A 24,975-nucleotide genomic window follows, 5' to 3' on the forward strand; every position below is an offset into this window, starting at 1 on the left:
CATTCTGCTTTTAAAACAGGCAACCTGAGAATGTGGTGAGCAAAACAATGTAAACAAAAACATTGCCCGTCCCCAAAACTAATCCTCCAAGCAGTGTGAATGCTGCCAGCTGTGCAAGGAAAGCACATTCGCTCTCTGCTGAGGGCCCGGGATAGGAATACGGATGTCAGGCAATTGCTTATTCACAGTATCCCGAGGATTTTTGTTTTGTTTTTATTAGGTTATGGGAGGGGATGAAGAGAAGCAATCAACCTCAAAAGACTGGTTGATTTTGGTGTCAGAATGGCATTTTTTTTTTAAACTGGGGAAATGAATTCCTTTATAAGGGCAAGAAAGATTTTATTTCATGTGGATATCACCACAAAGCAAAAAAACCACGGTTTTGGTTGATGGTTTCTTCAAAAACAGTTATACAGATAATATAATCCATGTGGTAGGAGCCTCTGGTCATTAGGCGGAGAGAGACTTCCGATCATTCTGAAGCACCCTTCCTCATGTGAAGGTGGGAGCGACTAAAGTAGGCAGCCCCAAGGAAGACAGTCGAATCAGCAGTGTAACTATGACCTTAACTGAAGGGTTCCTGGGTTTTCCATAAAAACCCACACTGTAAACCCCAAGGCTAGACAATCCCAGAGCAGTGCAGGCAGAGTCCACTGGCCCACTTCAGCAGTCATCACTAATTTAAGTGCTGTTATTTTTAAAACGCTGACCCTCCCACCTCCCCAATGCCACCATCATTCTCGTATGTTCCCCACCTGTCTCCTTCATACACAAGTTCTTTTTCTACAGAGTTGGAACCATATGAGTACACAATTCTGTATTTTTTTTAAATTAGACTTCATAGCATGCCAGGAGCATCTTCTTTACACAGTCTTATCAACCATCATTTTTTCATAGCTGCGTCCTTTTCCTTCAAGGAGACACTCAGGTCACAACTAACTTCTCACAAACAAGGCTGAAAGGAACAACCCCCTTGCACACAGAGAACTTTCTTCCTCTCTGGATTTCCTTCTCAGGACAGATTCCCAGAGGCGGGATTTGAGGTTCAAAGGGTACAGGCAAACTACAAACGTCCCCTGTGGGGCTGCACTGCCCTCTCTGACACTAGGTAGGCCGAGAGGACTGGTTTGGATCGGAACTGCCATCCAGAGCCTCCCACACTGCTCAGTCATGGCCATCTGGCCTGGTAACCTGCCTCTGACTCTGCACCGATAGAGCAGGAATGGTAACAGTGCTCCCCCGTGGCCTTATTGCAAGGACCAGATGAGTTAATCCACACAAAGCACCTAGAAGATTGCCTGGCACATGCTTGGCACCCCACCAATGTAAGCGTTTAGATTTTCCTTTCCTTTCGTTTTTTTTTTTTTTTTTTTTTTTTTTTTTGCTAAGGCTATCAGCTCATGGGCCTATGGAATAATTTTTATTTCAGGCATTTTGCTAGGAGGTAGTAGATAAAAGTCCCAGAATCTTATTTTCAGTGATGGTGATATAGTTGCCGCTTACTCAGTCTTATTGTATGTCAGGAACTGTGTTCTTAAAGTGTCTCATTGGTTATAACAACACTCCTATGGGGTAGGAACTCGAATAACTTTGTTTTTGCAGATCAAGAATCATGAGGTAAACAAATGGCCGGCGGAAGGAAACCCGGATTCAGAGACAGACAAGAACTCAGAAGGACCTGGCAAAGGACAAAGGGAACAGGGTTGGAACAAGAGCTCTTAGACCGTGGTGACATGTTAATGTTAAATTAGCACCAGGCTAATTCTCAAGGAGAATGAATGTCAACTGACATGACTTCCGCATTAGCAGACAGAAGCTTTCCCAAGAGAGGCCACTTGTGATATATCATATAAGGAAAAGGAAAAACAAATTAAGCGTGAACCCTCTACATCTTAGTCAATGGTGGCTGCTTGCCTCTTCAGTTGAAAGTACATTTTCCATTCGCAAAAGAGAAACAAAGACATAACCAGAAAATGGAGTTGCCTCTATACCCACACTTAGCTCTTCAGTTTGTTAAGAAAAACAGACAATCTCAGACAAGGCAAGACCCTCAGGGTAGAGGCCAGTAAAGAGAACCCTGATAAACCCAAAAATCAGATGCCAAAACTTTAAAATTACACCTTGATGAGAAATTTTAAAAAATGCCTTTACCAAGTCTAGAGCAACTATTAAGAGATTGGCTCCAAGAATTCCATGGTTTTAAGTCTATTCCCAAGCTTAATCGAATCACGATACGTGTATGCTCATGTCTGTTGTACACACAACCTTGGCCCATGCACAGCCTTTGAGCCGTTTGGTGTATTCCAGGGCTCAGATGCCATCTTTTGGTCTTAGAAACAAAACAGAATTTTAGGCACACCTCAACTGGAGGATGCAACTTTCTTTTGAGGGGAAGAGCCAGATTTTACTTCCTAATGTATTTTGGTCCTTGGAAGGGAGGTGAGGTTATAGGTCTCAGAGGGACTTGCTTGAATAGAAAGAAAAAGAGGTCTCCTCTGATTCTACTGTCTTCCCATTGAAGACAGCCACACGGGGCAGGGTGGGGTTACAGCTTCTCACCAGGGTTGGGCTTTGACCCTGGCCGCACTGGTTCACCACCCTTTTTACTTAATAATTGTCCTCCCTAGTGCCCAACCTTAAAGTATCTCCTTTCCTTTAAACGGCTGTTTATCTTAACATATAATCACGACCTTAAGTTGTACACGTTTATCCAGATGACAAATGTAGATGGAGGCAACACATCATTCAACCACAGTCTGCAGCACATACGGAAGAAGCCACTTATTGGGCGCACTTTTGAGACTCACATTGCCCTCTTTTGATTTTCTAAGACGGAGAGACCCAGCATTGCTATTTCTCTGTAAAAAGCATTATGGAAACCAGAAAGTTGGAGTGACAATCTGACATTCAGTGATAGAGACTTTCTTTAGGAAGCATCCCACACCTGCTTTCTATAGTATAATGGAACGAAATCAAGACGGTAAGTGCCCAGGTTCTCTCTCTGCATTCCCACAGGTATTTTTCTGGGAGGTTAACTTGCTAGGCCCACCCACTGGGTTTTGCCCGTACCCTGGACAAAGGTGCTGGGTGGGCAGAGCAGGTTTGCAGTGGCTAATCTAACCACCGGGAAGGGTACAGTTCCCTGCAGCACGCCCAGCACATGTTGCAGCCCTGCACCGGAAAACCTACTGACATCAGACAAGCAGCCACACATGGACACTCACTTTTGGTTTTGCTCTTGGCTTCAGTTGCTCCAACTTCTTAGCAGCAGCCTCGATGGACGCCGCGGCCCCCAGCAGTTCTGTTTCTGCAATGACGGTGGGGTCTTCTGGGTCCACCCACTCCGTTCCTAAAATCAGTCCAAACAGGGTCATTCTTGGTGGCCGCAGACCTCAGAGCACACACTTAATGATGAACAATATCTGGGTGCACATGCAGAGTGGCTCCACGAGCCTACGAGCTACACGGTCCTCAGGGCTCACCTGCCAACTCTCACAGAGGTCAGCTGGGTACAGAGGGACCCCAGTGTGAGTCTGGTTTTCTAAATCGGTGTGTGTGCAGCTCTACACACAGGAGCCATCATCGATGATCGGGGACCACGGCCAGCTGGAACATTTATCACTCTGATGTCCAACTTAGGGCATGTGACTATGAGCAAGGATCCACAGGAGGAGCCTCGGGACCATGCCGAGCACACAAAGATTACCTGGCTCTCCTCCTGGGAACCTGAGGAATAGCTACTCACCTCAATTCCAACCAAGGGAAACTGGTGCGAAAACCTTTCCCTGGGGAGTTGACTGCTGCTATGGAATCATGAAGGCGTGTGCCAACAATGCACCCAGACAGCACCATTTACCCATTTGAATGAGAATAAATATTCCCATGAACGAAAACACAGATAAATATACATGGTGAGACCTTTAAAAGAGAAGTGAGCAGTTCTGGATGGATTATGCCATTTAAGTAGAAGTCCTTAATATAAAGACTGAAGAAAAGACTTGCTTCAGGAGGATATTCCTTTTAAAATCTAATTCTATTCCCATTTGCTTAAAAGAAAAAATGTATGTCACTGTATTTCTTTGGACTGAATATGTCAAGAAAGGGCCTGTGTTGGCTGCACATTTTCTCTGCTCGGCTCGCTGTACCAGCACTGCCTCTGAGTGGTACTCCACGAGAGAACACGAAAGGACCCAGCCTACCTTTCATGGCTTCCGCTGCCTGGATGAGCTCAGTCACTGCACCGGCGACTCGCTTCGAGAGAGCAGCCAGCTGGTGCTTGAGTTCCGGGGTTGGTTTCTGAAGAATCTACGGGGGAAGAACAAGCCAAATACATAAGGAAGATGGCAACCACTGTGATAGGAAACACACTCTTACTGGTGAACACAGAGTTGGATATCCTCGTTTTATGGTGCAACTGTGTCACCAAGGGACTTCAGAATCTTGGGGAAAACACGGAAGACTCACTGGTCTTATTTCCTCATGTGAGAAATGAGAAGTTGGGAGCTATGAGTTTTTCTAAGGTCCTTTCTTACATATTTCCCTAAGATCATTTGAGACACAAAATCCTTATTTGTCTTTATTTGTCCTTTTATTTGTACATAAAACAAATACAATACATATATACAAACATACATGAAAATTACCCAGAGTTACCTGAAAACACTCTGAGAGAACATGAAAGCCCAAGGTTTCTGGTCAGCTGGTGCTTGTGACAAAACAAATGTGGGACTAGAAGAAATGTATGACTCAGGTGGGGTCTTGCAGACAAAATCTCCAAGAGAGCAACAACCAACTGATCAGGAGGGTTGTTCCTGAAAGAACAATCCATTTCCAGGGTTTTGACTGCAAGCTCTCCTGGGAGAAGTTGTGAAGAATTACCCTCTTTTGAACTAGTTCAAAAGCTTATGTAAATGGGTTTTCCTTTTGTTTTTTTATGATGTTACAAAAAGATATTGGAACTCCACCCCTCAATCCAACTTAAAAAACATCCCAGCTGATTTCTTCTCAAATGCATTAAAGAACAGGACTAAGAAATTGGATGAGAACTCCTCTCCATCCTGTACCTCAGATTTACATTCTTTCTTACACCATCTTGTTCCTAATTTTAAAATTCTTCTTCCAATATTCTTTTCTGCATCTCTTCCCCATATTTTACAGTGGTAATCTTCAGGTTTAGAAATGTTAAGATATTCTGGAGGAAAACACAATTGCTGTCTCTCTCTAGACAATTTTGAAGCCTCTGAGCCTGGCATGGGAATTGGACAGACCTGTGTTCAAACCTGGCTTCGTCTGCTACTGGTTTGTGACACTGAGCAGATGACTGAACCTCTCAGAACTTGTTTCCTCATCTCTAAAACTGGGGTAATGCCTACCCCTCTGGGTGGCCATAAAGATCAAATAGAATAACACATAGGAAGTATCGTGCACAATGCCTGGAATACAGTAAGCATTCACTGAATGCTAATTCCCTTCTTGCTGTCCCATCCCCTTTTACCTAGCCAGGTATCATACTCATTCTCAGGGGTCTGGAAAACGTGGCTTTTGGATGCCGGCCTAACCCCTTCATACCATAACTGTAAGAGAAACTTGGTAAAAAAGTTTGGGGTTGGGGGAGTTATTGGGGTTGTACTTTGACCAGCCCCAGATATACTTGTACATAGAAGACATTATGTTATATACTCGAACTGCTTACGCCAAGATTTTTGAGCATCACTTTGCATGCCTCTATCCTATCCTCCTTCTTATAGTCTTTAAATTTTTATATTTGCTATTGTACTGTGATTTCAGCACTTCATTCTCTCAGCCTAGGACTGATATATATATCACTACGCAGATATTAAGAACTTAGCACAGACCTGTGAAGGAGTGAACAGATGAATGAATGAGTGAAAAACAGACCAACACACTATTGGAACAATTCCTAACATATTGGCATCCTAGATCAGTTCCAAAACAACACCAGAAACATGGAGAGGTAGAGGGAAGGGGTTAAGTGCCATTTACTTTCTAACGCAGGTGATTCTCATATGCAGCCAAAGTTGTGAACCATTTATTTCTACTAGGGCACCTTTAATTCAATAGGGACAAGATAAATATTTCAACAAATGGTGCTAGAACAATTGGATGGCCATGTGTAAGAAAATAAACTTTGACTCATTCCCTGTATTATACACATAAACTAACTATAGAAGGAGAATAAACCTAAATATAACAATTAATACGATACAGAAGAAAACACAGGAAAATAATCTTAGTAATCTTGGATTTGGTAAAGATTTTTAAGCAGAGAACAAAAAGCAAAAATTATGCTTTAAAACTTAAAAAAGCATAAACGTTTAAAATTTCATGCTTTAGAACTTTAAAAACATTATGCTAAGTGAAAGAGGCCAATCACAAAAAACCACATACTGTGTGATTCCATTTATATGAAAAGTCCCTGGTAGGCAAATTTACAGAAGCAGAAAGTAGATCAATGTTTGCTTAGGGCGGGCAGTGGGGGTGAGGGGAATGAAGAATGCCTACTGATGGGCCTTAGGCTTCTTTGGGGGGATGAAAATGTTCTAAAATTGGATTATGGTGATGATTGCACACCTCTGTAAACATACTAAAAACCAATGAATTGCACACCGTAAACAGGTGAATTTTATCGTGCAAATTATATTTAATAAAGGCTGTTGAAAAGAAGGACTCAATCTGGCATGCAAATGAAAGAATAATAGGAAGCTGATAAAGATTTACAGAACATGTCACCCCCAAATATGCCTCTTTGACACAGGAATGATTTTGAGAAACAGCAGACACAAGAAAAGCTCTGAAAATTGAGTAAAATTTACCTCTTTGAAGGGAAATTTACATTTATAAAAAAAATTCTCCATTTGTAAGGGTGTCTCCCCCTTGGTATCAAGAAGAGAAGGTTGACTCTAAATCCCAAGAAAATCTTATCAAAGGAGAAGGCACTGACTTGAAATCTGAATTTCAATATAATCTCAAATATTAAACATTTAGGATGAACTGAATGTCTCTGTTTGCAAAGGACATCAAACCTAATGTACACCGTATTTTTCTTAGCAACTTCCCATAACTGATTTCCCCCCAGCCCCAACCTTTCTTTTCTTTAGCTGAAGATGGTATTTAACCTGGAGCCATCCTGGGGAGTTACTCATTTTTTCTTGAGTATCTTCCATGTATCCATGAGGTACACATGTTAATAAACTTCTGTTTTTCTCTTGTTCATCTTTTATTAATGGGGTTCCAGGCAAGAACTCAGAAGGGTAGAGGGAAAATTATATTTCCTCCCCTACACTGGGATGTAATCCTAAAACTAGTTTGATGTCCTTTGCAAACAGAGACACTCAGTTCATCCTAAATGTTTAATATTTGAGATAAGATATATTTTGGTTTTATTTTTATATTTATCCAAGTTCCAGCCACACATCATTTTCCCCTTTGTTTTTTCAACTTTCTGCAGTGTAATCATTTCTTTCTTTTTTTATAATACACGTTTGTCTTCAAGGCATTGTTATGAAAATGAAGACAAGCCACACGCTGAGAGAAACCATTTTCAGAAAATATATCTGACCAAGAACTCATATCCAGAAAATATAAAGTACTCTAAAAGTTCAATAGCAAAAAGACAAGCAACCCAATAAAAAATGGGCACAAGACCTGAACAGACACTTCATAAACAAACAAACAAAAAAGAAGGCAAAAACAAAACAAAACAAAAACCTCAACAATATAAATTAAAACCTCAATGAGATATCACGACATACCTATTAGGGCTAGAATGAAAAAAATTGACCATTCCAAGTGTTGCCAGGATGTGGAGCAATTGGAACTCTCCTATACTGCCGGTGGAAATGTAAAAATAGTACAACCCCTTTAAAAAAGTTTGGTAGTTTCCTAAAAAGTAAAAAACAAAACAAAACAAAGAAACACAAAAACAAAAAAACCTACCCTATGATATGAATATTCCACTTCGAGGTATTTATCCAAGAGAAATGAACATGTGAACATGTACAGGCACAAAGACCTGTATGTAGTTAAGAAAAAGAAACAAAAAGAAACAACAGGCCCAAGGTGAAGTCGCTTGGCCCCAGGACAGAAAAGAGATTTAACTGCAGTTTCAGCCCCTCCCAGGAATATGACCTTAAACCGATCAGTCTGGAATTTCCCGATAAACTCCTGCGGCCTTCTCCCAAAGAAAGTTGCCCTTGCCTGAAACACTCCTTCCTTTTCTTTGCTAATAATGTTCTCGTCCTTCCCAGTTTCTGCCTATAGAAACCTTCCAATCTGTACAATTTTTCAAAGCTCCCTTCTGTTTACTAGATGAAATTCATGAATTGTCCAATAAAGCCAATTAGATCTTCAAACTTACTCAGTTGTATTTTTGTTCTTTAACAACATAGAATGTTCTCAGCAGTTTTATTTGTAATAAACAAGACCTAGAAATAACCCAAATGTGAATCGACAAGTGAATAAACAAATTATGGCATATCCATATGAGGGAATACTACTTAGCAATTAAAGGCAACAGATCATTGATACAGACAACAACATGGAAGGAATGGAAAATTCTCATGCTGGATGAAAGGAGCCAGATAAAAAGGAGCACGTGCTATATGATTTCCATTTATATAAAAATCTGGAAAATGCAAACAAATCTATAATAACAAACAGCAGATCAATAGTTGCCTGGAAATTTTGAGGAACAATGGATATATTCATTATTTTGATTGTGGTGCTGCTTTCACAGATATATCATATGTCAACACTCAAATTGTGCACTTTAAGTATATGTTTACTGCATATTAGTTAAACCTCAATAAAGGAGGAAAAAAAAAAGTAAGGGTGTGATGGGGAGACCCACATCACCAAGGTGGAATGGTGACGGAGAAAGAGAAACACTTCTGTATATACTACGGCCCTCTCAAAAGGGATTAGTCCTATGATAAGGTACCCGATTTAGATAAGGCAGGCAGAAGGGAGATCTATTTTAATTCTGCTCTTAAGTCAATACGATTTCTAATAGCGGGCCACAGACAGAACCAAATTAAAGTTCTGCTCGTGGAAGCAGGGGTCATTTTAACCCTGTCAAAGATCTCACATTGGGGTTTTCCAGTCATAGGGGACTGTGACTGCTGCAGTGGCAAAGTGGCTGCCTATTGACCTAGAATACAAATTTTCTACGATAAACCAGAAAATGCAGGAGGCCAACACGGCTCCAGTGGCCAGATCTAAAGCTTCACAGAAGCAGCTCCCAGAGCAGTTAGGAGATGGCTCTGCTCCAATTAGATCTCATTATTTGTTGCTTGCTAAGTGGATTCTCCAAAGAAGAGAACCCCCCAAGCAGAGATGCTCAGTTTGGAGCCTCAATTCCAAATGGATCCAGCAGGGTGTTTGGGTCTGGGAATGCTCTTCACACTTTAAAGGACAGTTTTGTGCTGATGTTTCTTTGAGGAGGGTAGGGGGTGGCAGGAAATGTGTTTTCAGCTCAAGGGGGCCCAAGATCCACAAAAGATTAAGAATGCTAAAATCATGATGTCATTTGCACCTAGATAGGAAAAAAAAAAGAATGGGATTGGTAAGGGATACAAAATTCATTACTATTTATGTATTTCTTTAAAGAATAAAGATCTGAACCAAATGGAACAAAATGTGAATTAACAAAATTAGTTAATTATAGATAATGGGCACATGGATGATGATATGATTTTCTGCATTTTAAAGCCTTTTCTAAAGTAAAAAATATACAAACCAGCCAAAAAAGGTTAGGAATCCCGGACTCTAAGATTTTTGAACTGAACAAGGCTAAAGCAGCATAATTTCCCCCACATTTTCATGTGCCTAAATTTAAGAAAAGCAGCCCACCAAAGATCCTTGAACCTTCTCATACCACCTGAAAAGTTGACCTTGATTTACGAGTATTTCTGTAAATTGCTAAATACTTTCTCCAAATCTTAATTTCTACTTTTCTTTTTCCCCTGTTGTAAAAATTGGACAACTATCTGATCTTCCCTTAACCTTTAGGAAGCTTACTAATTCTCTTTGATCTATTATGTGAAGAACTCAATTTGTAAATTGATCCGGGAGGACTCTTCATAAGATCTCCTATTACAGTTTTGATTTAGGGGGACTTTCTTTTCAGAATGGTGATGCTGCGATCATTTCATTATACATGGTCTCCCCATATAGACCAGAGAACGAGGAGGGCAGGATGGGGTATGCGTGGGTGTGGGGTGTGTGGGTGTGTCAAAATCTCTAGCTTTTAATTGCTTTTTTATTCATCACCCTCAAATAGCCAATCTAATCTTAGTATTCTTTTCTTCTACTGTAAAGATAATTTCAACACAAATCTGTATGTCTTCTCTAATTGGCAATGTGGCTTTCATTTTCTGGTTCTGTCTCCCAAAGTTCCCTCAGGAATGAACACTAGTTTCCCAGTTTGTACATCTCCGTTTTCCTCCTTTCTTCTTGGGTCTCCACTGTCACTGGCCTTAGCAGCCTTGTGGCTCATGGGCTTCAGTGTGGAACAATCTTCCTTGCTCTCAGCCTCGTTTTAGCCCAGGTTTCTTCAGTTTGCTTTGGAGAAGGCATTAGGGCTAATAAAGTGAAATGTGAACTTAATTTTTGCAGGCCCAAGAAAACTACAAATGTCCACAGTTTAGGTGACAGAACACTGTCACAGCGGCTTTACAAATTTTGGTTAGGAACTTGTATTTTCCTATGTTTATGATAATTCCCTGGACCTGGAGGCTGTTTTCTTCCTATATTTTTATTAGAATGTATCCTTCAAAGAGTATGTCTAGCTTTCTAAAGAGACAAAAACAAATACCCGAAAAGTAAATACACAATACTATTTTCACTCACATTTCCTTGGAGGTCAGAAGCATCAGTACCTGCCATCATGAAGAGGCAAAAACATCCTTGCAAAAGATGAGACAATTTTTTTTATGTTTCCTGAAAGTTTTAGTGTCACTTAGCTTTTCTTCCTATTAATGATTTCATTTTAGCACCAACTACATTCACACCATAAACCTCAGAACAGCCACGGAGAAACATTTCTATTTCTACCATAATTACAGGTTACAATGACCGTAACTGTATAGAAAGATGAGAAGAAACTTGTGGGGCAGGCTTTTAACAGACACATCAACCACCCTAGTTTGCAACAGGTAAGGAGTAAGAGCCCTGTTTCTCTGGTAAATACAAGAAAGAATTTATGAGAGGAAATAAATTCACTGAATAAGAGGTCTGGCCTGGGGTCACAGGCTCTGATAATAACTCTCAATTCTTCAAAAAAACTGCCAGATCTTTATCAGCTTGTGCTCATGTTGTAGGACCTGGTGAAGCCCAAACATGGATACAGGAAGCAAAGGGACAAAACTTGAGGATAATATCCAAGACGTCATCCAGAAAGCCCAGAAAGAGCTTGCCAAACAGCAACTGAACATTACAAACTATTCCTTGAGTCTTACCCGCTCATACCGATTGGCCTATTATTCAAACATGCAAACGAAAGAAAGATGAATCTGTGGCAGACTTCAGTGTCTGCTTGAAAGCCCTCTTCCTATGGTTTTCCTGGTGCCATACAATAAATAGAGTCAGTCAACCCCCTCTGGTTGCCCTTTTGGTAAATGGATTATCCTCTGAGATTAGCAGAAAATGGGATGGGAGGCCACAGGCCTGACCCAACTGGTGACTATAGCTGAGCATTTTGAAAGGACCCTGGAGCAAGATCGGAAACAAAAATCCGCCAAGCTATTAGCTTTACAGCTATAACACCTCCAAAATAACACCTGGGCCTCCTGAATTGCACCCCTCTAGGGGTCCGTTATCAAACACTGGCCCAGAAATTGATGTCTCAGTTGTAATCCACTGGGACATTGGGGAAAAAAGATTGTCCCCAAAGGCCCTATGCAAACTTCCAAAACAGCTCCAATGTACCCACATCGACCTCCCAGGAGGCCCCACACAAGCCCCCATACAGTTGACAGGACTCTGAGGGGTTCTCTGGTAAGTTACTGTCAGTACAGCAGGTCCTCAAAGAACATCGTTTTGTCATACTCTTCATGAGAACAAAATCGATGCCCAGCCGGGGCGACTGTCTGTGGAGTTTGCACGTTCTGCGTGGGTTTCCTCTGGGGACTGGGGACTCTGGTTTCCTCCAACATCCCGGAGGTGTGCATGTGAGGTGATTGGCGTGTCTACGTTGTCCCAGTCTGAGCGAGTGTGAGTGTGGGTGACCCTGCGATGCAGGGACGTCCTGTCTAGGGTGGGGTTCCCACATTGTACCCTGAGATGTTGGGGATAGGCTTTGGCCACCTGTGACCATGAACTTGAATAAACAGGTTGGAAGTGAATTATCTTACTTGTTTTTGTCAATCTTTCTTAAATGTACGTATAGCTTACATTTATGTCAATGTTTAATATTAGAAGTATTTGGGGTCTTTATTTAGAAGTTGGGTAATGTTTTTGTGGCCAGAAATGTGCAGTAGGAATTTAACTCTTACTTATATCACTTAGTCTATGGGAGAATTGGTTTCATTAAAATTCCTTTGACTTAAAGTTGCAGTTTCCAAGAATCTATTGGCGATATGAAGTGAGGACTTACTGTATTTTCCTGAAACAGCCAAAGGGATACTAAAACTACTGGAGCTATGCGTTCTACTTTAAGCCCCACCCTTATTGGACAACAAAATCCTCAGAATAAAAAGGAAGTTTCCATCATGGGGGTATCTAATACAGTTCAGAGAGAATTTTTATCTCAACCAGTACAAGTGACTCTGGGACCTTTTATCGAAAAACATTCCTTTTTGCTATGTGATATAGCCCCAGTCAATCTATTAGTAGGTGGATCTCCTTTCTAAATGAAAAGGGCTAACACATTTTCTTTCGAATGGAGACCTCCCTTTAGAATTTCCTGACTAACTCAGACCTGATCTTTTATGTTCTTTAAAGTCTATCTTTGACACAGAAGAGGAAGAATTTATACAAAGGTCCCCTAATTTCATCAAAGTGCCCGAAAATATGGGGGTTACTTTTAAAACTGACATTGGGACAATAAAAAGTGCAGAACCTACAAAGATTCAGATAGATGTAACCAAACCTCTCCCTAAATTACCTCAATATCCATTAAAGCCTGAGGCCTCACCTGCATAGCAAAAGACCTAATTGCCAGGGGCTAACCATTTTCTGTACCAGGCCCTGTAACACACTGATCTTACAATGGACGGTGATGGTGATTTGTTTAGGATTTGAGAGTTATTGGTAAGTTGGTTATTCCTTGTTCCCCAGTTGTTCCATACCCGAACACTGTCTTGTGACAAGTTCCGCCAGACTCAAAATGGTTCACTGTTGTAGACCCTTTTCAGCCCTTTTCAGCACCCCTGAGGATCCCAACAGCCTATCTATTGGACTTTACATAGAACAAATGGCAATATACCTGGACAGTCTGCCTCCAGGGTTGAGAGTCCCCTTCGTATTTCTCCTAAGTATTTCGCCAAGATTTAAACATCCTCCAGTTCTGGGGAGACTGACCCTTTTACAATATGTAGATATGTACAATATATAGGTCTTGCTGTGCTCGGTTACCAAAGAGGTGTCCATACACGGTTCCATTTATTTGCTACAACAATTAGCTGAAAAAGGACACAAAGTCTCTAAGGAAAATTACAATGATCTTCAGACACTGTTCATTACCTAGGTCATGATCTAAGCCCTGAAGGAATTCAGCTGTCTTCAAAAAGAATTAAGCTGAGCCAGGAATCTCCTAGACCCACAACCTCTCCCTAAGCTCCAGAAAATACCGCTTTCCACAACCTCCAGCCATCAAGGCGCCCACTTTACTGGGCACACCGTCCGGACCTTGATGAAAACCTTGCAAACCCATTGGAATTACCATTGTCCCTATCACCCTCAATTATCAGGTAAGGTCTAGAGAATTAATGGGATCCCCAAACTAAAAACCTTGCTGGCCCACCTTTGGGAAACATACGGCAACTCTACTTAAGCCTGTCATGGGTAGACCAGTGTCTATTGGCATACAACCTTCTGCTGCTCCCTTGTTATCTCACGCTAGTACCACCAGCTACTGTAGGTCTTTAATGTCTTATGCTCAAGCCTATTGCCAACAGGTTAAAGAAGCTTCCCTGGATCCCAATGCAAAGGATCCCACTGGTTACAGTTTGGAGCCTTGTAACTGGGTATTCTGGAAGCATCATCAGAGGTAGACAGCCCTTGAGCCCTGTTGGAAGGGACCTTACCAGTACTCCTGACCACTGACACTGCTGCAAAACCAGAAGGCACTGAGCTTTGGATACACATCTCACAGTCAAAGAAGGTTCCACCTGACACCTGGTCCTGTACAGATGCTGGAGACCTACGAATCAAACCGACGAGGAAGAGAAATAGCTGATATCAACGTAGACCACTTCCACCTAATACACCAGACCAAGACTTCACATGTTAACCAAACTCGAAATCTTTTCTTCTTGTTCCTTTGCTTTGGTATTGGCCTGGAAAGATAATGCCATCACCCAGGTTATCCAGGCCATTGCTAAGAGGGGGTGGGTAGCCTTTCAGAGTAGGGATTTGCCATCAAACACTCTGATCTGGCCATCTTAGTGAAAATGGTTTATGCCCCACAGGATTTTTGTCTGTGGTGGTTACCATTCGCCTAGATTGCTGGTGAATAACGGGGCAATACCTCTTTGGTTATCTACCTGTGTCTCTAACTGTTCACAAACTGAGATACCTCATTGGTCAACTCCCATGAATTGACACTGTCGAGGTAGAAAGGACCTACCAGAAGATTTTTCGTGATTCAAAATTTACTTCCTTGGGCAGGTCCCCACTTCCTTGGTTAAGAATAAATATAAATGAGGCTCTGATCAGGAACCTCCTCCTCAGCTCTAAAAAATATTACAGTATCCACCGTTAAAGCGATAGCTGCCCAACAAAAATCCTTAGATTCTCTGCCCAAAGTTGATCTTGACAACAGGATGACCCTTGATTACCTTTCAGCGGAGCAAGGAGGTGTCTGTGCTGTGACCACCACTACCTGCTGCACCCGGATGGACACTTCAGGGGAAGCTGAAACTCAGTTACATTAAGATCGCTGAGCAAGCCACTTGGCTCCAACAGGTGACTCTCTCAACAGGGTCTTTGACTTATTTGATTTTGATTGGTTTGGGACCATGGCTCCAAAGTGCACTCTAAGCATTGGAAATTATCCTGTTAATAATTATCGTAATAATCTCCCTGGCACATTGTGTTCTTTTAAAAGCTTCAGATGCATGTTTGAAGCCTCTAAGCACCCGGCAAATGATCTGCCTAACATTGGAACACCAGAAAAAGAACAAAGAGAATGACTGACTTAAAGATTGTGAACCTGAAGCCATGACCTGTGAGTGCGAACAGGGATTAAGGAAAAACATCAGGACTGTGAATATCACACAGAGGATCAGTAAAAGCCCTGAGAACTACAGAATAGTAGCTGAGAGTGGCGCTAAATGCCTTCAATTTTGATCACGTCTCTCAGTCATGCTTAGAGTCTGATCAAAAGGGGGGAATCGTTAAAGAGAAAGCCACAGGCCCCAAATGGAATCACTTGTGCTAAAGCCCATGACATTGAACCTAGGCTTAGTATCTGACATAACTGCAGTTTCCACCTTCCCCAGGAATGGAATCTTAATTGGTCTGTCTGGAATTTTCTGGTCAGTACCAATGAGGTAATCTGTCACGTGGCCCCTCCCCGTTCACCCTCCTACCCACAGAAAGCTATGGTTATCTACCTGATAAGACACCCCCCACCTTCCCTTAAGGGAAGGCAACCTGGCCTGAAACAATCCTTTCTTTTCTTTTGCTCATAACTTCCTTGTTCTGCCCAGTTTCTGACAGTAAAGGCCTTCCATATTGTTCAGCTTCTCAGAGCACCTCTCCACCTGCCAGATGGGATGCTGCCCGATCCATAAATCTCTCAATAAAGCCAATCAGATCCTCAGATTTACTCAACTGAACATTTGTTCTTTACAGAGCAAACAGTTCTTGCCCGGGCCCAGGAAAGGAAGGCAGTGGTCGCTCCTCCTTCCAACCTCTGGCCTCCACAGGCACCTCTCAGATGACACCTCCCGAATGACATGTGATGTGGAGCCTCTGTGCGGCCCATGCCCTTCTTCCGGGTCCAGAAAAAGCTGCTGATTATCATTAGGACCGATGCCTGACATAATAATTAAGTGGCCGTGAAGCTGGGGTCTCTGCCTATGTGGCCTGGGAAGGATTCCTCAATCTTCCCTGATGCTCACAGAGGCCCTGGAGCCCTTGGCCTCCTCTCAGGCAAAGAGGCCAGCCATCACCCACCTGCCTTGGGAGTCCTGGGTTCTTCCACTCACCAAACAAGGTGGGCTGGAGAGGAGACGTGAGGAGAGAGGAAGTGCTTTGGTGGATACAGTACTTGGTTCCCAAATACTGGGAAAGGGTTTAAAGTCGGCTAGAGGTCAAGGAGGGGGCCCTGTGAGGGTTCCATTTTCCTTCTCCCCCGGAAGAAACTGCAAGACAAGGGCTCGCACCTTCCTTACGAAAGGAGAACTCCTCTCCACAATATAAGCAGTCGTTTGTTCGGGAGTAAAATGGGAGATCTTCACTCAACCATTTTAAAGGCTGTCTGCCTCCTTTTTATCCAGGTCTGTGGATTTGTCAGAGGTGCAGCTGGAGGTGGACCCCTATGCAGTGACATTCTTGTTAAATGGTTCACCAAGAGCACGGTGGAAAGCGGCACCCTAAGGGCCACGTGTGCAAGGGCCTGGACCTACAGACGCTGGTTAAGTTATCAACGCTGCCCAGTTACAGGCACAGGTCCTGGGAAAACTATGGTGTAACCAAGAAATGGAGCTGAGCACAAGGGGTGAAATAAGGATCCCAGTATCAGTTCCTTTCCAACACATGAACAAGAGAAAAACAAAAGCGTGAGAGACAGAAAACAAGAAGTGGGGAGTCTTTCCTCAGGCAGCGGCCGGGGAGCCCGTGCGGTGAGCCCTGCACTACAGCTCCACCGGGCACGGCACCTTGCAGGTGGATGGCAACGAAGCATGCAGCGAAGGTGAGCTTGGCCACAAAGCCACAGGTTCTGACATTCTCATCGAGGCCTTAATGAACTGTCCCTTTAACGTCTGAGGGAACTGAAGCCCAGATAAGGCTATTTTCATGGCAGAGCCAGGATTCGAACTCGAGGCTTTTAACCTAAGCCCTAATACTGTTCCCACTCTATTTTTCATTGTTCAGATATAACATGGTGCCACATGACCAAGAATATATTGTTCCATAAAGAAAAAAAAGGCTTTTGAAAGCCTTGCTGGTTTCATCCTCTTTACCCTGAATTTCCTGCTAGGCACGCTCATGGACTGAACACTTTTAACTATATCCCAACATAGACGGCTGGTTTGGCTGGAGAAGTTCATGCCTGTGAATGCTGAGTGGCCAAGATGTTTTCTTCTTGGCTTGCATGTGATACACTGGTTTCTATTCCCAAGAGTTCAGGCTTCGGGAGCCCAATATTCGTAACCCCGAATGACTATTCTCACAAAAGAACCTTTTGCATTGCCCACAGTTACCTGGGTGAAGAATAAAGCAAATGCTCCCTTAAAACACCTAAAATGCTTCCCATCAGAAGGTAACTTCTGAAGAAGTTTAAAGAGAAGGCAGTGGAATGCCAGAATCAGCACAGAGCTGGGAATAATAACAGTTGGGATTAGGTCCCAGGTCTGTTGCGAGTAGCTGGGCGACCTCAACCAAGGGGCCAGACTTCTCTGAGTCTTGGATCATTCCTTTGCCCTGCCAGCCTCGTGTGGCTGCACACAATGAGAAAACTTTCAACGCCCAGCAAATGAAAGGCTCAATGGTCTTCTAAGTACATGTGGTTGTGTATCTGACAGTGGCCTGTTGGATCTTTTCTTTTTTTTCTTTTTTGTTTTTAGGTTTACGAAGGAGCATGGGCCATGAAGGAGGGGAGACATCATCAGTTCTCTTCTGGGGTGTCTCTGACTCCTAAACAAACTCTCTATGGGCTGCCCCAGGCCTCCCCCAATTCCAAACGTGGCTCCCGGGAGTAGACAGGGACAGATGCACACTGAATATACATCCTGGTTCCCCATGGTTGGCCCTTAGGGCCTGGGGGGGAGCGAAGCCACCCTAGGAACGGGGAGCTGGTGCAAGCCTGAGGCTCCCGTGTGGGCAGTCCACCAGCCACAGCCACCGCGTCCTGCCAGCGTCTTCTGTCTCAGCCTTCTTAACCCAGCTCCATGTGGACGACTCAGGCTGGCAGAAGGTCATCACAGTAAGGAACACGTCATTCGCCAGGTGGTCTAAGTCATACATTCAAGGACTGGAGAAAGTCATTAGAGTGAGATGACCCGGAGCACTGGCAACGTTTCTAACTTGTCATGGAGGCTGGTGTTGCTCTTTCAGGAGCCTTCCCTTTCCTCGCACGATGGACTGAGGTCTTCCTAACAGGACCTCTGGACACTTTTTCAGTGGTGGCTCTGCCTGTCCCACCTGCTTCATCCCTCACTCTGCCCGTCCCACGTCCATGCTAGTCTTGCCTCTTTGGTGCACTGGGAGAGCTGAGCTCTCCTGGATTCTAACTCAACTCCCCCTAGACGACACTTGTAGCCAGTGTCCTGGGGCAGTGTGACACGGGAAGCTTTTCAGCTTAATCCAGCCCCAGACTCACACCTGGAGCTTGAACAACGCTCTAAGAGGGGTTTTCCTGAGGAAAGGATGGTCTGCATCCAATTGAGCTCTTCCCCAGCTGCTGCCCACACCCCTGCTTACCACCAAGACGTGCTCGAGAAGGTCCAGGTAGCTGAGGGTGCACTCCGTCCCATACCGCAAGGCTCTGGCGCGCACCTCCTCGCTGACATCAGGGTGGAAGGATGCTTGCTGGAGAAAGAAAGGAGCAGCGACATCTTAAAACAGGAAGGGTCAGCTGGTGAGTGAACCGGGGGGCCAGGTGGGGTCACTGGCCTAGCCAGCAGTGTGGTGTAGCCCTGGACATCCCTCTGCCTCACCTCAGTGACCTCTGAGAAACCTTCCCTGACTCCCTGGGTAGAGGAGGTGGTCCTCCCCCACCTCCCTGTTTCCTCCTTCTGTCTCCACAGCAGGCTCTCCGCGAGTTTGTGTCTTGACATTTTTAATGCCCCGGGGCCAGATAAAAGCAAGTGAATCTGGTCCCTCTTTCCTTCCTTTCTCCTTTGTCTCCCCCGCACACCATCCTGCCTTTTATTGACATGTAAGAAATTCCACATGCCCTGACAAGTCCAGGAAAGATTCATGATTAGGGCTGACAGCAGGAGACTTGCTGTCCCAGGGTCAGCCTGCATCTCTTCAGCAACGTGAGGAGTCCTGCACATGTCGTTCACAGGCTAATCACGCCAGGTCCTTGCTCTGTGGCCCGATCATGAAGGGGTCAAAGTGACTCTCCCTACCAGGGACCTCTGGCTCCTGGGAAACTTCAGAAAGTGAGCTCCCCAGTACCCTCAGAGGCGCCTCATATTATACACGTCCAGATAAGCAACCCAGGACCTACAGTTAAAGCAGCATCTTGCATTTGTTTTTCCTTGCCCTTGTGACCTGCCAAATTGAGTCATTAACGATATATCATTTCAGACGGCACACTCATTCACAGGTTGCTAGATTAACCACAGAATGCTCAGTTCAATTTGAATTTCAGATAAATACCAAAAAATAATTTAGCGTTTAAGTATGGGATACCCTATTTTTTATTTGCTAAATCCTGCAACCCTCCCCACTTCGCCTTCCTTCCTTGTATAGCCTCACCCTAGAAAGAACTTGAGAGGGCTTACGAGAATACATAGAAAACTGCAAATAAATCACAAATCAGGCCACACAGGAATCACCCATTAGGATGAAAGGTCAAAGCTAAAGGGGAATGGTGACCAGATTTTACATTTCTTCCCCTTAAGATCCTTTGCCTAGGACTGGAGAATGCTGCTGAGAATACCTGTGCACCCTCCCGTTACCAGACCCCCTTCCTCCGCCAGCCCCTGGAAGGAGTGGGGATGAATCCAGTGGCCGGCTTCTGTCATCCACGAGTCTGGCTTTACTCCCCTGAGGACGACCAGGCCTCAGAGGCAGGCGCCACGCCATGTCCTAACCACGTGAGGAGTCATGCTCTTCACCTGCACTGCATTGCACTCATCCTTGCTCCCCTGTGTCTCCAAGTCTGAGGGCCGAGCGCCCCGCCTGATTTGACCAGACGCTACTGGGGGAAGACACGAGCTCTGACAGCACTCAGGGTCACCTCCAGTAGGTAACGGGCAAGGCCCTCATTGAGAACTGTGTGGGAGCAAAGGATGAGGTGCTCCGCCCACTGCTGGTGGCTCTGTCACTTGGTAGGACCCTTTGGGAGAGCTATCTGGAAATACTTAAAATGTCATACCATTTGACCCAGTGATTCTACTTCTGGGAATCTGGCCTAAGGAAATAATCCCAAGCATAGAAAAAACAGATATGCCCAACGATGTTCCTGGCAGTAAAATTTAGGATAAAAATAAAATCCAGACAATCTAAGTATCTGACAACAGGGGAAAGCCGATATAACAAAGTACTTTGTGGTCATTAACGAGTTAGTTATAGTGACTCATAGCAACATAGAAACAGCCATCTAATGTTAATTGTAACAGTAGAAATGAAATTGTATCTAATGTAAACGTAAGCATATGGAAGTTAAGACGCAAAAGAAACATACACTAGAATTAACTTAGGGTATAGGGAAGTCTTTGTTTCCACCTAAGGAATTAATGTGATCCTTCCTTTCTGATAAAATGAACCCATCTGTAAGTTACTGCACTTCCATTTCTGCCCTGGCTACGCTGCTCAGCCCCATCTGGCAACGTGGCCTCTGCTTGGCATATTAGAGTTCTTTCTTGATCCACCATTCAACATCCCTAGTATGCTATATATTCCTTATTGCATGCACCCCGTTTCCTTTCCGCAAAGGGGTGGAAATCCAGGAGACCAAAGGGAATGTAAACGCCCAGTCTGCTAAGTAAGTCCTATCCTAACAAGAGTCTCAGGGCTCAGCAGCGACACTTGTCATCAAGTCTGGCTTTGGCGTGTGAAGCTTTGCAAAACCAGGATAGCCTGATCCAGGGGCGAGAGAACAGAGAGGAGCTGAGGCTGGGCCAACGGCACCCGTCCTCGAATCCTTAACTTCCTCCCCAGCAAACAGGGGAGTATGTATTAAGAAAGAGACCGAAAATCTGAGCTGTCTGCCATTTATACCTTAATCATTTTCTTTTTTCCTCTTTAATTTCCCTTTTTTCATTTCATGTTTGTAACATGGAGACAAAGTACCTGTCACTCATAACCACAGTGGCCTTAAGCACTACGGCTGGGAGGCCACGGCAGCAGACACAGACTGGCTGTGAACTCAGAAGACCTGGTTTCAATTCTGGGGCTGAGAGTAAATAGCTGTGTGACCGTGGTCATGCCACTTAATCTCTCCAAGCCTGTTTCACCATCTATCAAATTAGGGTAACTCCCCTTGCCCGTCCTATCATGGGATCAAATGAGAACATACATGACATGACGACCCTTCCAAAACTATGAGGTGCCCTGCATGTACACCATGATGGCATTCGGGCCACACCTTGCTAGGCAGGATCATTCTCTGGTGGAGATGTGACCCCTTTGGGAGTTACCACTTCTGGCAGGCAGATTCCACTAAGCACATCGAAATGGCAACTACTTATAATCTCGGGAGAGAGTCTAAACTCCCTTGTCCAGAGCACAAGGTCCCTCAGAAAAGCGGCCCTACCCACCCACGTTGCCACCCTCTTCTCTCCACACCGCCCCCGCCCCCATCACACCCAGCAGACCAGTAAATGGTGCTGTCTCCCACGCCAGGCCCTTGCACACCCATTCCTTCAGCCGGGCCACATTGCCCTGTCCTCTACGCAGTTACCTCCAGCTCATCCTACCCCTTCTGAAGAACCCCTGAGAAGCCACCAGCTGCCCCCACAACTCACTTTACCATGGAGAGGAGCCCTACTCCCTCAGACCTCAAGCTGCAGTATCTGCAATCCCCAGTTTCAGCTTCTCTGGGTCATCCCCACATGCTCACCATGGTAAGGGGGTCATAAATCAATCACTATGCAGATGTCAGAGTCCCTGGGGCAAGTCCCAAGAAGGGTGAAGGTCTGGGGGTGCTCAGTGGATGTAGGGGACAGAGGGCTCTTATGGCTCACCTTCTTAATAGAAAAAAAAAAGGTCATAAAGCTCAGGTCTCCCCAGCTCCCTCACCAAGCATGGGCTCAGGGCAGCTGCCCCAGTTATCTACCCAAAGATCAGTAGAGTTTCTCTACAATGTCTGGCACAGAGAGCAAAAAGGCAGTTCCCAGCATTCTGTTTTGTTCCTCTAACTCACTTCCTTACTAAGTTATGGCAACACCCCTCCCAGCACAGAATGGATGACCTACGGAGGGAGCAAACAGATGAGGGGTATAGTTTTCATTTGGGGGGTCTGGAACAAACCGCCACAGCTCCTCTTTACTACTCAGAGTGGCCTGCACTATACTCTCTCTACTAAGGCGTCCTGCCCATTTAGGAAGAACTGAGAGGAGTGAGAGGGTTAAGTTGCAGGGCGACTTCATTCCCTCTAAACACAGAACACCCTAGAGAGTCATTTCCCATGGGCTGACATGCACACACCTTCAGCATGCATTTTATTATACCGCCTAAGGTATTGAGCTGCTCCTGTCTATACATCCTGGCACCTCCTCTTCTTCGGACTAAACAAAACAACTCACTCATGACAGGGAACTAGCCATCCATCCCAAACAAAACCAAGGCCTTTACCTTGCAAGCCGTCAACATATCGGACACAGCTTTCCGGCTCAGGTTGGCGGTGGCAATCACGTCCTCTTGTCTACACGAGTTCCCAGCTGCTACGGCTTTGGCTGTTGCCATGGTGATGCCTTTCGTCATCCTTATCGATTCTTCAGGTGATGATGTCTTTTCAGGTACCTCTTTTGACTGGAATACCTGGAAGTTAGAAAGAGAAGTGGTGAAAAAAATCAGAAAGGCAAGGACAAAAATAATTTATTCTTTTCCGACCAGGCTGCGAGCTCAGTGTCTGAAAACAGAGCCAGCAACAGGAAGAAAGCGTCAAATGGCAGGAAATGAGAAATTTAATTTGAGTACAGTAATACTATTCTTGCTTTCAAGACTTCCAGCATGGCTAAGCCTTGCACGCCTATCCTAGGCATTCACGGAAACAGTGTGGTGAGAGACACATACCCACAGTGATTACCTATTCACTTGCAGAAATGCATATTCAACATTTTAAACCATCCACCCCAGGGAAGGTGGATCTGGGGCTTCCCGTTCTCTTGCCCCATCCCTTTTGGAGCTTCATCAATTTCCAGAAACTCTACAGTCCTGATGCTGGTCCCAGTGCAGGACTGACCCAGATGCATCACTCTGGACTCACTTCTCTCTCTTTAAAGGGATGTGGGGGCTAGGGAAAATGAAGTATTCCAGTTCTTCTATTCTTAGCCTTTTTTACAAATAAAACTGCATAAGTTTGTGGAGGCGTTCATGTGGAGTGAGCCAGAGACACTGTGAATTATTTAACAATGCGCGCGCGCACATACACACTTTAGAGAAGTTGAAGTACATTAACCATGGTAAGCGAATATCCCACTTCAGAGTTCCACCTGTCAGTCAAGCCAGCCATTAATTTTTCCAGCCCATCTGTCTTGTCTCTCAGACATGAGTGACTGGTGCCCTGGCTGCGTATTGAAAGTGCATCTGTGTCTGCACACGAGGACCCCAAGCCAGTGGGGGCCTCTCTGTGTTCAGTGCTAGGCAGCCACGTTTCAGCAGGAAGCCTTTGCTGAGGCACAAAGGAAGACCCAGCCAGCATCCCTGCCATGTGCGAACCAGTGGCAAACATCACGATCCCCCTCAAAATGGGTAGCTGCAACTAAGTAGCCCAGAATCCCACACCCCAGACCTACCCTTTGAATGCTTCAGTGGAAAAAGGCCACATGTACAGAGCCTTCCACACTGATATGGCGCTCACGGCACACGCTCCTTTGGGGTCTCCTACATCCATGGAGACGCACCATCTGGGTCAACTCTGAATCACATGGGTATACTCAGACAGACCATGTGTCCGTAAGTTCCACGGAAAGCTCCAAATTTCAACCCAGTAGGCCCACCCACACGTGTCAGTACATGTGTCCAGACTGGTAGGAAACCCCCAGGCCATGTGGGCAGGTGAGTGCCAGGGAGCAGTGCTGAAGGGCACCACCCATTCTCTTCAGTTGTCTTTTGTATGAGAACTAAGCACAACATCAAGCAAGGATGGCATCATTAAAGACAGGAGAAGAGAACACCGCCTCTATCGCCAACGCGCAAGAGGACCACTCATTCCCACTGCTGCCCCTCAGGGCTCGTGGCCTTCACAGGTGGTCCTCTGAAGATGCAGGACCACTGGCAGCAAAGGCCAGTCCCTCACACCCCTCTCCAAAAAGAAGCTGAATCTGTAATCAGACCTCCTAGTAGAAAGAGATCTCAGTTGGAAACCACTCATTTTTGGCATTTCTATTTCTGGCATTAGGATGAGTCAACCCCCGATTGTCACGGGATCAAAAGAACGGTAGATAATATCTGTATCACAGTAGCACCAGGACACCTCACTCTACAATGCAGGAACAGGGCAAGAAAGAACACAGGGTCACTTTCTCTGAGACCAGACAGCTCAAACAGAAGGGAGCTGGATTTTACAGGGAAGTAAAGACATCGGATTGTTCCAATGGCGAATCTCAGACTTCCAAGGCCACACGTGTGCAGCAGTGTGGCACAGTGCTGCCAGAAGTGGGATTCAAGAGGGGCTGTGTGTGGCTACATGTTGTACACATGACTGAAGCTCCAGGTGAGTGCAAATAGCCC

The 24,975-nt window shown here is 44.7% G+C and overlaps 1 protein-coding gene across 7 annotated transcripts in view; it reads right to left on the bottom strand.

The window, feature by feature from the left end:
• The window catches only part of TLN2 (talin 2), a 419,393-nt gene that overhangs the window by 20,097 nt on the left and 374,321 nt on the right, over positions 1–24,975 (bottom strand). For all 7 annotated transcript variants that reach the window (XM_033107584.1, XM_033107586.1, XM_033107581.1 and 4 more), the window contains 4 exons: positions 22,876–23,061; positions 18,829–18,936; positions 4,200–4,305; positions 3,225–3,349 (listed from right to left, as the gene is read on the bottom strand). In XM_033107584.1, the coding sequence (XP_032963475.1) occupies positions 3,225–3,349; positions 4,200–4,305; positions 18,829–18,936; positions 22,876–23,061 (525 nt within the window). The remainder of the gene's footprint in view (positions 1–3,224; positions 3,350–4,199; positions 4,306–18,828; positions 18,937–22,875; positions 23,062–24,975) is intronic.

Source organism: Rhinolophus ferrumequinum, chromosome 6, assembly GCF_004115265.2.
Source record: "Rhinolophus ferrumequinum isolate MPI-CBG mRhiFer1 chromosome 6, mRhiFer1_v1.p, whole genome shotgun sequence".
NCBI lineage: Eukaryota > Metazoa > Chordata > Mammalia > Chiroptera > Rhinolophidae > Rhinolophus > Rhinolophus ferrumequinum.